This window comes from Nipponia nippon, unplaced genomic scaffold, assembly GCF_047370975.1.
Source record: "Nipponia nippon isolate SJK-2023a ecotype South Korea unplaced genomic scaffold, ASM4737097v1 scaffold_18, whole genome shotgun sequence".
In the NCBI taxonomy this organism is placed as follows: Eukaryota; Metazoa; Chordata; class Aves; order Pelecaniformes; family Threskiornithidae; genus Nipponia; species Nipponia nippon.
The window spans coordinates 3,401,893-3,419,560 of record NW_028262334.1 but is presented as its reverse complement, the minus strand read 5'-3'; the positions used below and the strand labels follow the sequence as shown (position 1 = coordinate 3,419,560).

Below are 17,668 nucleotides of genomic sequence, written 5' to 3'. Positions count from 1 at the left end.
TGTTTCGTGGGTAGGGAAATTGTTGTTCAATTCAATTTGGGCTAATTCAGAGCTAAATTAAATGGTAGCATAATTGGTTCACCGATGTCGATGCATTTATACGACCACTTCTAACACAGGCAATGTTCTAGGGTCTAATGTAATTAGACAACAGCCTAGTACATCAAGTGCATGAGTTTTACGTGTCAGGAGAGAGTAAAATTCTGCAACAAATAGACTGGACAGAAAAAGAAAACAAAAACAGTAGTGGGGTTTTAAAGCTGATTGACTTCACCTTAATGACAGTATTTCACACTTCACAGCGCACAAAAACTGACTAAGGAATGGTAATGGAAACAGCCCTGTGGGACCTGCCAGCCAGGTGCTCTGTCCAACTTGTACTGCCCTGCGTTGAAGATAAACAGCTTATTTCTGGTCATAAAGGACTTTTGACAAAAATTCAGATAGAAATCAGAACGATCCAGCCCATAGGCAAACTTTTAGAGCAATAGATTTTACTATTAAGAAAACACTGACAGGTAAAGTTAAAAAATGCATTTACTGTCATGCATGTATCTTGAGAACTATTCGCCAAACTCCGTTTGTCCGTTTATCACCTTCCTCTGGTGGATGCGGAGGCTGGACAATATCTTTTGTTAGTTCTCCACCAAGCCTCACATCTTTGCATTTAGCTGCGAGGGCCCCACAGCTTTGGAATTCACTCCCTCGCCAGAATGAAATGGCCTGAACCTACTGACCGTCAGGGTTCATTCAGAACTCATCTTTTTTTCCAAGCAATAGAAAGTCAGAAGTAGGGGAAGAAGGAACTATTTGTGGGTGACAAGAACATGCAAGGCTTATATTCAAATGCCACAGCTTGCCTGTATTTTATGTCAGACACGTAGAACAATTAGATGGGCAATCTTTTTCACATTTGTATAAATGCAAATAAAAATCAACCACCAAGATAGGTAACAACCCTAACCCAGATGACTATAAGCAAATCCAGTCTTTCTGAGAGCTCTAGCAGCAGCCGACAATAAACATTACTCAAACTGGAAGAATACAATCCTCCCTAACAATAAAATTGCACGTTTAGCTCTTTGGAGAGCACACCTGGCATATCCTTGGGTTTTTCTCCGCAGTCTCAGGATGTATGATATATTAGAGAAAGAGTACACTAAGGGAAGAATTTCAGGCTTGAACACAGCAGGTTTCAAGTACAGGAACCCATTTTGTAGTTGGGTTGCCTTGGGAGGTCCAGCTTTAATTCAAACCCATTCTGCTGGCTGCTGAGACCGTAAATGACTGCACTTCTTCTCCAGCCCCACCCAGCATAACTGCCACACTCGACTCTTACACAATTAAGGCTGGTTTGCTACAGCACTATGATGGCCAAAAAAAATACTGTTTTCTTGAATGTCTCCAGTCCTAAACTAAACAGTAAGTGTTGGTTCATTTGTTTTTCTGCATATAAATGCAGAATACCAACAATGCAAGAACTGAGCAGAGATTTTTTTTTTTCTTTTCCCCTCACTGTTATGCAATTTTCAGGCAAATGCATCTTGCATAAAACCACTATGAATACTTCCAAAGATTTCATATATCATAACAAATACGTGAAGAATAGTATAGCGGGGTGACTTAACACCAAAATATGACAGGCTACATTTGTTTGAGATGTTCAGCATTCTGTTATATACAAATCATGTTGCCTCAAACAGAAAAGAAATGCAAACACCTTAGCGTGCACTGGTGCAAACGTGCATTTTAGTAAATATTTAAAGATTTGCTAAAGAAGTCTCCTATTCGAGTCCTAACAGGGATGAGCTCTGGCTAGCATACATATCTGATTAACCACAATACAATGCAAGATGACCGCTGTTCAGATAAAAGAGACAACATCTCTCCAAACAGCGTTCTCTCTCCAAGTTACAATCCTGGCAACAGTCAAACAACCCTCGGAGAAAAACAGCTCCTCTTCTGCTCAGAGATCACAGGTGGACCTTCTAGCCATAAAAGTAACAGCTCATGATGGTCAGAAATATACAGGAAAGCAATTTTCAAGGTTGCATTATAATAATTTTTCCTCATTCGTCTCATTCCTTGCCATTTCGGAGTACCTCCAAGCACAGTAACTAAACTGTTCAGCTATGCTTTGTACATCTGCCAGGCACAGACATGCAAGCCGACTGCTTAACAGCAAACAGAAACGGAAGCACGTATCATCAGTTATTCAAAATGCCAGAAGTCGAAAAATCATCTTATATCATATATTTTATAGACCACTGTATCTCCAAAGTCACCCTACATATATGCGGATCACCTAATCTACCATATTATGATACGCACAGCCTCCTCTGGACAAGAGACAGTAGTGCTAGAGAAGACCCAGTAAAGCATAATTTCCTCCAGAGCCTGAACTGGAACGTAAGGTTCCCGAGTTTCATCAGCAAATGACTCGGATCCAAAGGCAAACTGTCCAGTCTCACTCTAGTGATGGAAGATGGCAGACTATGACACTCATTATTTCAAGCAGTAAATGTCAGAATGGTGAGACTAAAGGTTCTCAACGCTTCGGATCAGTTAGGCAGGTGTCAATACTACGTTGATCTTGCTGGAATACAACGCACGCAGCATCTATGTATCTACACATCCACAAAACTCATATATTGCGTGCCAGCTACTTTTGATAGATACACATAAGAAGTGGAAATGTAAATAAAATCAAATCATGTTATCTTGCAGAGCGCCAAATAGGAAAGTTTGCTCATGCATTTCACTTCTGTCATTTAAGATACACATAAACGGTGTTTCCAACCTTCTCTCACTCTAGTGACATTTATGCCCAAGTGTGTACAACGCCTTTACAACATCATTTCAAACTAATAAGTCGTGCTCATTTAAATAAAAAATATTAGAATGTTGAATGTCCTATAAGAGATTACTGATCTACAAATTCTAGCACTTTAATCCCCCAGAGCGGTCAGTATTCAATGATTTAGCAGAGAATGGAAATACAAAAACAATTCACCCAACTAACTGTGAAATGGAGAATTCAACTGATTCCGTGCAGGAACCATCCATAGCTCACATATCAGATTAAATTTGCTCTTACTTTTGTCAGCATACTAATTCACCAAAAATATCCTCAAAAGAAAAAAAAAAAAAAAAGCTTCGGTATTTTTACTCTCTTCTCTGACAGTGAACTCCAGCTAGAGGAAGAAGTTGCACATGACGTGTGGATGGTTCACAAAAGGGAGAAAGCGAAACAGCCCTAGGAAGGAGGAAAGATGTCAGAACAGTATTAGAATGATACCGGCAGTCAGTAGGAAACTGAAAAGCCGGCTAGTCAACCCTCAGCTGGCTGCTGAGACTATTTTAATCTCATCACAGCGAATGGAAACACGTTATTTCTCCTTCACTATCCAAAGCATTAGTGTATGACAGAGCTGAGTAAGTGACTCCAGAACTCTTGCTGTGGATTAGCATTTGCTCCTCTTCCACCTCTTCACAATCCAGTTCAGAATTCAAAAGATGCATTATCCTAACTGCCAGAGCCGCAGAACTCCAACTGAAAATGAAGGCATGCAGCATTCAGTCCCGCTACTTCTTCACTTCCAATGTATGTTCCAAACCTGCTATTTATTTGACTGCTTTGATAATGCTTACAAAGAAAGGTACCTGATTTTCAATGGTCTTCTTTGAGGCATGGACATGCATATGTGGATTCACGCTGTGTATGTGTGCATTCACATAAGCATTTGAGGCCAGGTCTTTTTTTTTTTGCCTCAGCAAAACACAGAAGTACATCTATGACCTGGCCTGCCTGTACACATGGCACATAACCATAGAAGGGGCAGGTACACGGCCAAAGCCTTCCCTTCTTCAAGGTCTTAACAAACATTACTGGTGGCTTCCAGGAGGGAAGAGGAATAGGAAGGCTGACTGCGAAAGCATCTAAAAACAACACATCTTGAAGAAAAACAAGCCAACACACGACACAGAAAACGAGATTATTCTTTACGTGATCCCATTAGCTTGGGGAGTCTCTGAACCCCTGAATCAAGAAAGACCAAAGACCACTCTCCAAAGGCAATATCACACCAGGAGGCTTCAGTGAAAGCACACAGTTAACCAAAAGTGGAGGGGAGTGCCAGGTGGCAGCTCTCCAGATTTCGGGCACGGGAACAATAGGGAAGCCAAGGATGATCTGTGAGCTGAGCTGTGAGTGTTGAAATGTCTACGGTGAAATTGCCTCATTACAGAATCCTGAATAATGAGCTACCAAGAAGAAACAGATATTACATCTTGTGGTTACGGACACCAAGAAACAAGGTATCTTTGTGAAGGATCTTGTGCAAGATCTACAGCACATCAGGCAGCCGGAGCTCTGGAGGCACCGCTGTCTGGTACAGGCAGCCATGGGAAACGCTGGTCCCAGGCTGGGGTACTCATCGTCCATCTCTGATAACGCCCTGCCATTTGCAGCTGGGGATCTGAAGCCCAGTCATGTTTGTGTCTGCGGGATGAGCTCTCACTTCTGCATTTCTCCGCTGATGGAGCCCAAGCTGAACAGGTACCCTTGGCACAGCAGGAGCTGAAACATCTCCCCAGTTTTCTTCTTGTACTGTGGGGAACTTGTGAGCTTCCTCATACACAGGAGGAAAACCTGGCTGCTAGGAAGGTGCAGTACTATCTCTGGCTCCTAAGCACTCCCTGGTTTCACAGAACAGTTAATCGCTTCTTCCAGAAGAAATTATTGAAGCTTTTATCACTTGCCCTTTAGAAGTGGCAGTTTAAAACAAATGCATATGGAGAGAGCATTTCTCTCAGATGATTTTCCATTTTACACAGTAGATACATCCTTAACAGTTGACTCCTCCAAGAGAAGCATCTCTTGAAGAAATAAACTGAACAAAAAAGTAGCAACAACTTTCAACAAAAAAAAGCTTCCCTGCCAAGTTGAGCAGAGAAGCCAAAAGGAGGGTAAGAAAAACAGATGCTCTAATGCAGCAGGAAAAATCATTCTGGGAGGGAAAGCTCCCGTATTTGGAGGCTGAGAGGAAGCAGGGAACTGGGATGCCAGGTTGGGTGAGTACAGTGGAGAGCACAACCCTTAAGGGAGCAGGAATTTCCTGTAAATAATAAAGCTCCTGCTGAAGCAAAGATGATTCAGCTTCAGGTGATGGTTACATATACACATACAGTGTAAATGTGCATTCGGACAGGCACTCAACGGGGATGTCACTGGCTCTCTGGGAACTAGGCTGGCCAACAGTGTCATGAGTGAACGTAGAACAAACTTAAGTACTTAAGGAAACTCGGCTGAGAAGATAAAAAAGAAAATGATACATCAGGAAAGATGATACTATAGTCATGTAATAAATAAGCTAAGATTAAGAGGTGGCTTCTGCAGGTGAAGCATAATTAAGCTATGAACATGAAAGACTTTTCTCTGCCTCTCAGGTTTTCATATGAAGGTTATAAGGAAGGCTGTAGACTTCAGGAATATCAGAACAGATGCTTTGGTATCCCCTCTTCTGCACAAACCTTAAGGATCAATGCTTTCCACCTGACCACACTTCTCTCAAATAATACAACAGAAAAATTAGGTTATTTTTCTATGACACCAAATAGGAGCATAGAACTGTTTAGAAACTGTAAGAAGCGACCCGCCTTTTTCACTTAATAGCTAGGTTTTCTACCTATTTTCTAAAATATTACAGAATAAGTGCGCGTTTTCATCAGAAAATTAGGATACAATCTAGGAAAGGCTTTGCACAAACAAATACAATGATGGTATCTTGGCGTTTGCGTTATTTTTTTTAACAAGAAACTAGACTGCGCATCCAGGGCTAAGTAGAGAAATAGGTGGGCTTAATAGCCAAATTAAAAAATATTCCAATACAACATAATGGTACAACAAAATAAACACTACTGTAATTACTACTGAGTACCTCTCAAGCGCTTCTTGTCCAGAGTTCAACATATAAAACTATTTTACAACATCATGAGAAGCATCACAGCAGCTCCTATTCACTCTTAATAGTAAAAGGGCATATGCTTGTCAAATACCCCAAACACTATTTCTTCTCTTTCTCTCCTTAAGTTATATTGGAGTGGCTTGATTTTTTTTAATTAAATAATTGGGACTCCTCAGTTCCCTAAACTTTGAGGTGATCCAGCTGAAACTGAGCAAAGTAATTATGCTTTCAGAAAATTAATTTTCGGTCTTTCAGATATAATCAGTTACACAGTCCTAATTTCCAAAAGTATCAAGGAACATTTATCTAAACTATGGATTATGTGGCTGATAAAGTATATCATTTTAATATTTCTCTCTTAGACACTGTCACTCTTACAAAGAAACTTCCAGGATTCTCTTATTAAAATACCGAATCCTTTATGACTGGATATTAACTAAATGCAACCTCAAAAAGACATTTTGACTAGACATTATTAAATATTTACGAAGCTATAACATTCTGAAGAGATACAATTATAATGGAAAATGACAGGCATCATTACACATTCCACCTGTAACGCAGAAAACAATTGAGAAATCAAAAATTGAAGGGAGGTTGTTCTGTCGTGACAGCATGGATTGGATGCAAGAACCTTTGAATTTTATTCCTAACTTTCATCACTGACTTATTTTTGACTGCATAGTACCATGCTGTATGCACTTAACTTTTACAGACCTCATTATCTGCTTGTTTATAAGTGGAAAATAATCATTCCTCTTCTCAAGGGTGCTGACGGTCTTACTAATTGCAATACATTTTGAGATCATCAAAAGAAAGATCACATACAAGTGGAAAGCATAATGGTTATTTTATAAAAGCATTTATTAATCATCAAGATTTGGTTGTAACTTACTTAATTCCCAGTCCATCCTTATTTCTGAAGATAAGGGGAACTCTGAGAGCTTCTCTTTGCACATACTCAAAAGTAAAATCTGTTTGAATAATGAATAAAAAAAACCCAAAATCAATTACAATGGCATTAGCACCTCGCATTACATTTTCTCAAAACGCTCCCATTTCCCTTTTCTCACCAAAGAACTCCACTATCACTTGAAGAAAAATAGAAAGAGAATGCATATTTTAGGTCCAAACCGGAAACCAAATGACAGACAATGCTCTCCCAGCTGCTCTCTATTTTTCCTGTTCACTGATGCACATAAAACAGAATCCAGTCAGAGTTTGTCAATTAAGGTCTGGGTTGAAACACCCAGGCTGTAATGAAGTACCAAATTAATAGTTAAAAGGTAATCCTAACTAAATTACTGCAAATCAGCCTAACACTTTGGGGCAAATGTGTAGTTTAAACTGTATGTTTAAGTTTACAGATTTTAAGCTACACATTTCTACTTAGGAAAAAACGTGTTTTCTTGTGAGCATTATCTGAGCAGTATCTGAGAAAGCCCTGATTCTGTGAACACATCCTTTTCTTTTTATGTGAGGGTTACTTTTACTTTCAACAGAGTACTACTATTTTTTTTTTTTAATTAATCAGAAACATAACTGCAGGAGCTGATAGACAGAAATCTTATACAGCTCCTGGCACTTAGGGAGAGAGTGAAAAAGGAATAGTTTTTGCGCGGGAGTCACAGTATAACACACAAGCAAACTGAAAATTAAACCTAAGAAGTTTGTTATGTTAGCACTGACCAGTATCACCTTGGTGCTTCACTCTGAGGATTACACAGAACTGGCCTTTCCTGGGGATTTCTTTATGCAATGGTCTGGTACAATAGCAGTGATTTGGGGATTAGAGAGAAAGTTACAAGGCAGCGATTTGGGTGAGCTGTGCCTACAAAACTCTGGAGCCTTCTGCCACAGAGAGAAGAGGAATTCCTGCAGTGCCCACGTACTGTTTCTATGGCTCTGCTATTCCCCCTTTCTTACAGGAAAAAAAAAAAATTACTTCTATATAGCATCCATATGCTACCTTAAACTGTAAAACATTGTTTGACTCTTCAGCACTACAAAATACACTACACACTGCCAAATACACTGTACACTTTATGGATTATATTCAGGTACACACAAGCAGTTTAACTTCTCCAAGATTCAGCCAGCAATCTACATGCTTCCTGGGAGAGCATGAGAACCTCAGACTCGAGCTTCTACCCGTGATGTTTCTCTGCCATAAAAACCCACACTGAAAGAAACAGGGGAGACAGAGGCTAAGCTCCCATGCCTGCAGATCTATCTCCCTCTACTTTTACAACTTTTTCCTTGCTGTAGTCAGTTAGCAATTATGACGAGTAGGGATATAATATTCCTACTTAAAGTTACCAAATCAGAGCACAGTAATTACCCATTTACAAAAACATTAAAATTACAGAAACTTTATTGCTACTAGTCTCAAAATAAGTGTAACGAATAGCCCAATTAACTAAGGTTACCAAATAAATATTTCTGTACTAGAGAAATCTTCCCTTCTCATAGGCATTCCCACTGAAACTGTTCTGGCTTTAGGTAAGCAAATAAATAAACCACCGATATTTTTTTAACGACACTCTCACCCAAGACAGAAAGTCAACAAACATGAAGAATAATACCGGTGGGAGAAGCAGGGGCAGATATATGGCCTAGCAGACTAGAGAACAAGTAGCTATGACAAACTGCATTCAAGCCCAAAATCACACCACTGCCTTGCAGCATCTCAAGGAAAACCTCCAACCCACATTCCTAGCCAAAAAAAAAAAAAAAATCAAAGTAGTTATCATTAAAAACAAGGACACGGGAAATAAAAATAAATATATCACTCAACCAATTCCATGTGTCCCTATAAACTGACTTGTTTATTCTTACTAACCACTGTCATTGTTTTGCCTAGATTCAATTCAACTCTTGGATTTATAGAAAAAAATAAACCAATAGTAAAAATAAAACCAGAGCAAATAGGAAGGCAGACCCTTTCTTCCTAATGCCCCAACAAAGCATTTAAATCCCTTATGGGGTTGAACAAAGCAGACGCAGACCACAACAAAATAACAAAAGACACTAATTTATTTTCAAGTTCCCTAGAAGGGAGAAAGCTACCCCAAGATTTTAGAGCTGCTGAGCTAGGGAAGCTGCGGATTGTGTTATAGTTAGCACGTAGCAATGGCAACCACTGGAGTATTTGGAAGATGAGGGTAGAATGCAACCATTTTCTGGAAAATTAATTAACATTTTCCAGCTAAAAAATAGGTGTTTGTGTTTTGTTTGGAGGAAGAGGGGTCAGGGTTGAGCTTATCTCCTAAACAAATACCTTCCTAAATAAGATAGGCATTTAATTTCTCCACCACATTAACTTTTCTAAAAGGAGCTTAAAATGCTCATGCAAAACTAAGCCTAGGGGAGAAAAGGAAATTTTCTAAACTAGATTAGAGGCTTCATAGTTACAGCCATGTCAGGAGGATTACAGCCAAAACTACTCTTTCCTGAGAAAGCCGGCTTAGACAGGGACTCCCCGAAGAGGCCGGGTTTTGGTGATGGCTATCTGGGATTCAGGATCCGTTTCAACAATGCTGCAGTAAATAAAGGTGACTCGCTACCCCCCGGCCCGTCTGATTCCCGGGCAAACCTCTCCCATTTTCCTTCCTGCCGGGCTGGGCTGTCTGGCTTTGCTTACCACTTCGTAATTTAAGTCACCTAAGCAAACCAAATAACCACGGGGAGGGGAGCGTTGTAATTTAATCCGTGATATAAACACAAAGAAGTTATTGACTTTAAAGTCTCCGATCCTAGCGAACAGGCTCATCAATCGCATCCTTTTGCAAAAGGGGTCCTGGATTCAACAGGGGGCGGAGGGGGAGCAGGAATCCCCTCCGGCTACGTGGGGGCTGGGGTTTCTGCCTCTCCTTCGCCGGGACCCCATTCCCGAACACCTCGCTCGGTGCGCTGGGGTCACGGCAGCGGAGCGCGGCGGGGGCACCGCGCCGCCTCCCCGGCACCGTGTCGGGGCAAAGCCCTCCCTGCTGCTCCGGGGGGGGGTCGGGGCAGCCCCCCGCGGCCGTGCGGGCTGCAGGGCCCCGCCGCCGCCGCCGCCGCAGCCGCCCCCCGCCGCCGCTGCCGCCCCCCGCCGCCGCTCGGCCCGGCGGCGTCACCGGATCCCCGGGCAGGGGGACGCGGGCGCGAAATACGAACCGGGGCGCGGAGCTACACGTGGAGGCTGGGCAGCGGAGGGAGCCGGGCCGGGCAGGGCAGGCGGCCCCCCGCCCCGGGCAGTTACCTTTCCCGTCCATGGCATGGACGAAATCCCCGTGATACATTTTACTCTTTAATTTCTCTTCCAAATTGAAACTCCTGATGCTGACAATTTCCTCCACGTCGGAGAGGTCCTCGTTCTCATCGTATCGCCTTCGGCCGATAGATCGCTAGAAAACAAAACAAAACAAACCACGTTGTCCGGGGGGGAAGAAAAGCAGGGATTGTGCAGGACGGTTTGATAAACAGATTCTGGGGGAAATAATTGAGATGGCAAGCCACAAGCTGAACAAAACCTGAACCCAAACAAGCTACGACACAGCTGCATGCACCACCTTTTCCATCCCGCGACACGGAACTAGGCAAGAATAACAGGTGCTTGGCTGCAGGAAGGCGCAAACTTGGGCTGCTGTGCCCGGGCTGCCGCTGAAAGGCGAGCAGGAGCCGGGCGTAACTCGCCGAAAATCCGCGAGCTACAGCACCGATGTGCTTTGCAACCCCGTGAAAAGACGTGAACGGCGGCCAACGCTCGTTAGCAACCGGATCATTTTTATGATGATGATTATTTTTGCACGTGAATAGAAGATAATTCCCCGGGGAAGGGGAAGGGGGATCGTTCACCCCGGTGCCCAGCATCCAGGTCTCGGTATTTACATAATCCCAGGGTTTCCATAGCCACACCGGAAGCCGCCGTTTAAAAAACAGCTCGCTTTATGTAACGCCGCCAGGGATGCGCAGCCCCCGCCCCGGGAGCGCGGGGGTCCGGAACGGGTTAAACCGGGGCGGGGGGGGGGGGAGGCCCGGGGGAGGCCGGCGCCGCTCCCCCGGGGAAGCTGCGGAGCCCCGCGGTGCTGCCCGGCCGCAGGCCGCCGCGCACAAAGGTAGGTTCCGCCGGTGCGGGGCGGAGGGGAGGGGGGGGGGGGACCCCGCTGCACCGGCCGCCTCCGGCCGCTCTGCCCCTCTCCCGGCAGATCGCTGCCCTGCAAAATCCGCCCCGGCAGCCGGCCCTGCACATACGCGCGGTGGATCAGCACAAACCCTTACCCACCGGAGAGGAAAAAAAAAATTAAAAAAAATTATATATATATATATATATATTATCGTCCCACCCTCTCCTTCCCCTCGGTTAAATTCCACCCCCTTCCCCAGTGCCTAAGCTGCTCTCTTGCAAACTAAGTCGCTCTGCTGCTTACGTTTTACATGCATTTCTCCCTTTGCAAACAATTAAGCAACATCAATTAAAAGGCACAAATAGGAAATAGACAGAAGCCAGCTACACACCAATCTTCTTCCAGAGTCTTTCTCTGCCTCCATTTTTTTGGAGAGTTTCATCACTTAATTGTCAACAGTTCCTGTCCTGCATTTTTGGCCCAAATGGGGAGGAGGAAAAACAAAAGCCATCCAGGTCTCTCTAAAGTTTTGCAATTTTGCACCAGCACTTTTTTGGGGGGTGGGGGGTGGGGGGAGGGGGAGGGAAGGGGAGGGGGGCGGCGGCGGCGGTGCGTTTTGCAAAGTCCTAAGGAACCATTTCCAGGCACTGCGTGCGGAGCGGGGGCGCAGGCGTCGCAGTGCCCGGAACGTAAACAGTGCCGGGGCGGGGGGTGGGGGTGACCGGGCAGGGGGGTGACCGGGCAGGGGGTGGTGCGGGGGGGGTGGGGTGGCCGGGGGCAGGGGCACGGCACGGTACCGGCGCTGCGCCGGCCGCCGGCCCCGCCGCGGCGGTGGCGGGTCACGAGTGGCGGCGGGCGCGGCACGCAGGCGCTGAGCGGCGGCGGGGCAGCGCGGCGCCCCGCGGAGGGGAGGGAGGGGAAGGGGCAGCACAAAGGCGGGGGGGTCCCTGCCCGAAAAGTTGAGCGGTTTCGCTTGGGGGGGGGGGGGGGGGTCGGTCTGGTTCAGCGGCGGCCGCCCCGCCGGGCGTCGTAAACCCGGGCGCGGTTTGTGGAGGGCTCCTGCACAGCGCGGCGGGTTCGCGGAGCAAAGCCTGAAAGTAAAGCCACCCGCGGCACCGGGACAGGTTAAATCCTGCGGGCGGCGGGGCGCTTGGCGTGGCCGAGCCCCCCGTTACACGTGCGGCGGGCAGGCGGCGAGCAGCCCCGCCGGAGGCAAGCGCGGGCCGGCGGGCGAAGCGCTGCAACGTTTGCACCTACGTCTGTCCTGGGAGAGCGGGCTCTGATACCTCTTCGGTGTTAAATAAAGAAAAATCGCCTTTGTAACATGCGTGTACAACAGGTAGTTAGAAATCGCATGGAAAAGTAGGTAAACATTACATAAAGTAGCTGCTGATACAAAAAGTATAGAGATGCTGCGAAGACTATCGGAGGGTCTCATTTCTGGAACACCAATGCACATCTGCTCTAAACCGATGCCGCGCCAGTATCGGGACCATCTGATGGCAATGGCAGGGTCAGGGCGCGGGTTCTGAGCAGCCTCCGGCTCCCAAAGCGCGGCTCCTCTGGGAAGTGACCTCCTTTACCTCCCCTCCGCACCCCCAAGAAAGGGGACATCGGAGCCTACCTAAACCCGGGGGCTGATGGCTTTGGCAGCGCTCCTACGGTTTGCTTTCTGCAATTTCTTTGAGATGGATGTTGAGAATAAACGTGTTTCTGCCTTCAGTATGGTACTTGTTTGCTGTCGTCTCTCCTGGGCCAGCAAAAATCGGGAGTGCTCTGATCTAACCAGTACAAATCTCAGAAGTAAATCTCAAACTGTCTTTTCATGGCTTTAATTCTCAGATCAGTTAAACAGAGACTGAAACTTTTCTTAAAATAGGGCATTTTTCTTTACTATTCCTGTCTGCTTCTACCAGCAGAAACCTATTCCCATAGCATCCTCTTACCCTTTGCACAGCTGACCAATCACATTCCAGGGACTATAGGAAACATATTAAATATTATGCAAAAGATAAAACACAGTAAAATTCAACTTTGCGGGCCTCACCGGTCATCCCTTTGGAGAGATCCCTATTTTAATGAATCATGACGTGGATAAAGGCGGGAAGGGCTAGAGTTCTAACTTGGGATTTAAGGCAGTGAGCTGCTCCTTCTGCATCTGCCAGTAACTGTTTGCAGAATCCTGAAAAATCATGTAATCTTTCTCTAACCTCCCTATTTGCAGATGATTGAACTTTATTATCATATAGAAGTGTTGTATGGGCTATATATTGAAGTATGGATTCCAGATGTCTTTTATAGCAAGTGCATTATTAATCCATAATCCTGAGAAGATGTATGCATATGTTGACCTTTCAGCCAAGATGATTACTCAATCTCAAAATTAAATGCATGTGTACATCTGTAGGATTGAGGCCAGAGTACTCGTACAAGATAAATGGATGTTACTAGAGAATCATCAGGCAAAAAACACATAATCCATCCATTCTACAAAAGTCCCCCAAAAAAGACAGAACAGAGACATAAAAGAAAATCAACTCATTTTTCTAAATTTTTTTTTTCTTTTGGACGTGAGCAATCTGAGACTCTTGGTGTCTCAAGCAAACCCACCAAAGACTATTAATCACATACACCTAGAAACACCAGAGCACGTTATTGAAGTATGGACGTAAATATGTTTCAGAAATATCACAGTTTTAATCTATAGATCTCCAAAAAGAGAAAACACATTTTACCCTTGTTTTAAGACAGAAATTATTCTTATTGAACTACAATTTTACCATTGAAATAATACTGTAATCTGTGTAGTAATAACAAAAACCCTGCCTCAAACTTGAAAGAATTGGGGAAAAAAAAGAGGGGGCAGTAGGATGTGGATGATGAGAATAGCCACAGCTGCGTTAGACAGGATAAAAACATTTAGAAGCGATATTAAATCTACGTGCTTCAGGACCCGGGTTAGGCGCTGGCAGACGAGGGTTAGGGCTCGTTTCCCCTCCGAACAGGTCGTGCCACAGGTTTCCAGCAGTGGCCGGAGCTGGGCCCTGCCAGGCAGCGCTGGGGACCGGGCAGCCCAGGGCTGCCGCAAGGCTGGCTTTCTTCACAGTCAAAAATACGGGAAAAAACACTGCATGTATTAGTAGAGTGAAAAGGGAGCGGTGATAATTGAGAAAGTGGCTAGTCTGACCTGTACTTAAAAAAAAAAAAAAAGCAAAACTTTTGCTGGATGCTAATGTAACTTAAATTATTTAAGATCTAATCATGACAATGTGCTGGATCCTGACCTTGTTAGCTTGAAAGTAGGAGCTGTCATTTAATTAAACTTGTACGGCGGGGCTCATGCTAAAATAAGAACTATAGTGCTGTGCTTGGGAAGGCTGTATGAAGAAATGGGTTCATTTCACCCCTACTGAGCTTCCATACATAGTTATTTCCCATTGGATAGAATGGACTGAAATAATCTTTTAAACATGTAAAAAAGTATCTTTCATCACATAAGTCCTGTACATTACCTTGGGTTAAGATGGAAGGCTAGATGTTTAACCATTGCATTGTTTTATGGAGGAAGCTAAAAATGATTATGTTTTTTCTAGACGTGACGGATCAAAATCTTTCCTCTCTAGAAATTCCACCAACTAAACTTTAAGCTCTACTTTAGATGAGATTTGCAGAGATGCTTGCCTTAACCTCCTTGCTGCTTGGGACTGCTGACAAACCTTTATTTGCCTTTTGCAACTGCTACTTCTAATGTGTTGTTTTTAATGCAGATCGAACATAATTTCCATTTTGTGGTAACCTGATTTGGTTTTGGTACAATAACAGGAACAAATGGAAGCGATGATTTGCATGTGAAGCCGGAAATATGTTTAAGAAAAACTGCCATGCAGAGAGTAGCACCTTTGCATGCTCAGCACCGTGTCACATTAATCATGTGGTACTCAGCAAACCTGTTCTTATTCAGTCCTCCTACAGAAAATACAGAAGTACATTTTTAGCAGAAAAAAATGAGTATCCTTGTGACGGTGTACAGATTTCTCAGGGCCTTCTGGAAAGAAACCTGGACTTTTGCCACCTGCTCTGACTGCGTTCACGCATAAATGATCCAGAGAATGGGTTGACATTACCTCTCATTAGGGGTAATAACAGCCTGCTGCTGAAAGAGCCAGTTCCCTTTCTCTTGCATGTACATCCCTCATTTCGCCTGCATTAGGTGTAGTGCTCACGCAGCCACAGGGTAAGTCAGTTCAGTGACCGGATCCAGCAGAAAACTCACCCATTAAAAAAAATAAAAGGTTATTTTTTTCACTAGGCCGATTCACTGAAGCTCTGTAGCCATTTGGTGGGTGTAATCTACAGGCTGGAGAGGAGAGCGGGGCGAGATGAAGGAAGGGTGCAGGACTACACCCTTTTGGTGGCCTTCCGCAATTGCACTGATCAGAGGTAACATCAAACCACAGCTTTGAACTCCAGCACGATTTCAGAACAACTCCCTGAAGCATTTCTAAGAGTTAATTAGGCATGACTGGCTTTTTTTGTTTCAGCTAACTCTAGAGTGGCAGTACAGAGGTGTGTAATAATGAGTAATTAGAGTTGGAAATAAAATAATTTATCCTGTTTAGTTTGTACCTCAGAATGGAGCTGTAAAATGGAATGTAAAGGAGAAAAAGGGTACACTGCTACAGTCCTAATGTTTTCATGGCGGAAGAAGGCTTGGTCCTTAATTTATGTTTTCCTATTTAACAAACTGATTCTTTATTTCTGATGGGAAAGGAAATGATGCTTATTTCAAAGCTACAATGGTGGCACTTGGAAGCTTCAAATTACACATGGGTTTGGTTTGGAAAAGCGGATGGGATGAGACTTCTGTACTGATTCAGTAAGTCCTTTTCTGTACTGCTTCCTTGAATGGAATATGAACTCAACAGTACATCAGTGTGCAATACTGTTGTATCTTTCAAAGCCCTTCCCGATAAACAGGAACAGGAGTGATGGACAGTAGAGAAACAGCGAGTTCAAAGAGTCTATTTTAATACAATTATTTAGAAAGACACTTGAAGTCCTTCTCAGCCGTATGTCTCTTGCAGGTTTTTTTTTTTAGAGAAATCCGATTTTAGGGAACAGGTCAAGACCTAGGTATTACTTCTGCGGTAGTACTCACCCATGATGTTACAGTTCAACCGTAATTATGCGCAGAAATCAGAAGAAACAGTGAACAATCAATCCTGGTTACGTACATGTACATGAACATTTTTCATAGCTTATGAGCAGCAATACAAAATATTTTTAAATGTATGATTCCGCAGAAACTAAATGACAAGAGATTTAAATGTTTGCTTGAGATCTGGAGGAGATTTTACATTACTGTTTTTTGATGGTTACCATTTCTCCCAAGTAAAATGTGGTAATGAAATCACAATATGGTTGTTACTCATTGCTTTGCAATGTGGTGCTCAGACTTAGCCTAAGGCATCAGTGGGAGACACAGAAAATGCTGATTGTGGCGATGAGGTCTTCTGGTTTGTTTTTTTTTTTTTTAAGAATTAAAGCACACTGAACAAAGAGCAGTATTTTATAATGCTAACTTATGCTGGACTTTCACGCAGATGGATCCTATACAGTAGTACTGTCACCCATAAAAGAGAAAGAAAGCAGCAAACGCTCCGTGGAGTCATTTATAGAACAGCAAAGGCTTTTATGGAAAGACTGTAAGTCAAACTCATTCTTCTACAGAGGTGTTTTAACGCCCCTGGAGATAAAAAATCTAACCAAAAGTTGTTTATAACAGGAAGAAGACTCCATTTATTTCCTGAGAAGGGAATGAGATCAAATCTACGTGGTAAGAAACGGTAGTTTCAGTGAATGCCTCTGAAGACTTCAAGTCGTTAAGATTTTTTTTCTTGGATGCTTCAACTATGTCTTTTTAAAAAGAATGCCATGCAAATGAAAAGCATTAAGTGACCGATGTTGGTATAGATTGTCATGACCTTTACTGTGCATAAGTAGATGAACGACCTTGCAAATCAGAGAAAGGTGTGAAGAGAAGAACAAAGCCAAAACGTTAAAGACAACGTGCTGCATTTTTCCTACTTGTAAATAAGGTGGAAAATTCCAACAAATCACCAGTGCTTTAGATTTCTAATGGAGCTAGCATTGCAGTGATTCAGCTTGTATGTGACCATCCATGGGAATGTAAATAGTAAAAGCATCCTTGTCCAGTATTACGTCTATTGTTAAAATCGTATTTCTTACTAGAAATCGATAGCAACAGGTTTGTTTCTTACACGTCCCTTAATTCTCCAGACCCGCAAGTTTGACGTGGCACAAGCACTGTATTAAGTCTCACCTTTTCAGAAATCATCTTCATAACTGTGCCATGTATTTGCTATGGAGTTCTGCTATATGCCTCATTTTTCCCTCTGTAAAACACAGAAAAAAATAAATTATCGTTTAAAGGGTAATAAAAAAAGTAATTTAAAAAATTTAAAAATCTTTCAACACTGGCATACTATCTGTTGAAATGTTCTTAGTCAACTTGTATCAACTGCTTGCTGATAAAAACCGAGTTTATCAGGAGCTCTGGGCGTAAAAAATGGT

General features: G+C 43.4%; 1 protein-coding gene across 8 annotated transcripts in view; it reads right to left on the bottom strand.

Annotated features, from left to right (window-relative positions):
* Window positions 1-17,453, bottom strand: part of KDM2B (lysine demethylase 2B) — a 125,538-nt gene extending 108,085 nt beyond the window's left edge. For 6 of the 8 annotated variants that reach the window (XM_087754403.1, XM_087754410.1, XM_087754407.1 and 3 more), the window contains exons 1-3: window positions 11,466-11,531; window positions 10,210-10,354; window positions 6,862-6,940 (exon numbers count right to left, since the gene is read on the bottom strand). In XM_087754403.1, the coding sequence (XP_087610529.1) occupies window positions 6,862-6,940; window positions 10,210-10,354; window positions 11,466-11,516 (275 nt within the window). In that variant the 5' untranslated portion in view covers window positions 11,517-11,531. Of the gene's footprint in view, window positions 1-6,861; window positions 6,941-10,209; window positions 10,355-10,519; window positions 10,655-11,465; window positions 11,532-17,417 lie in introns of those variants that run through there. The other 2 variants (XM_087754406.1, XM_087754408.1) reach the window with 2 other exon arrangements.
* Between the last annotated feature and the right edge of the window lie 215 nt (window positions 17,454-17,668).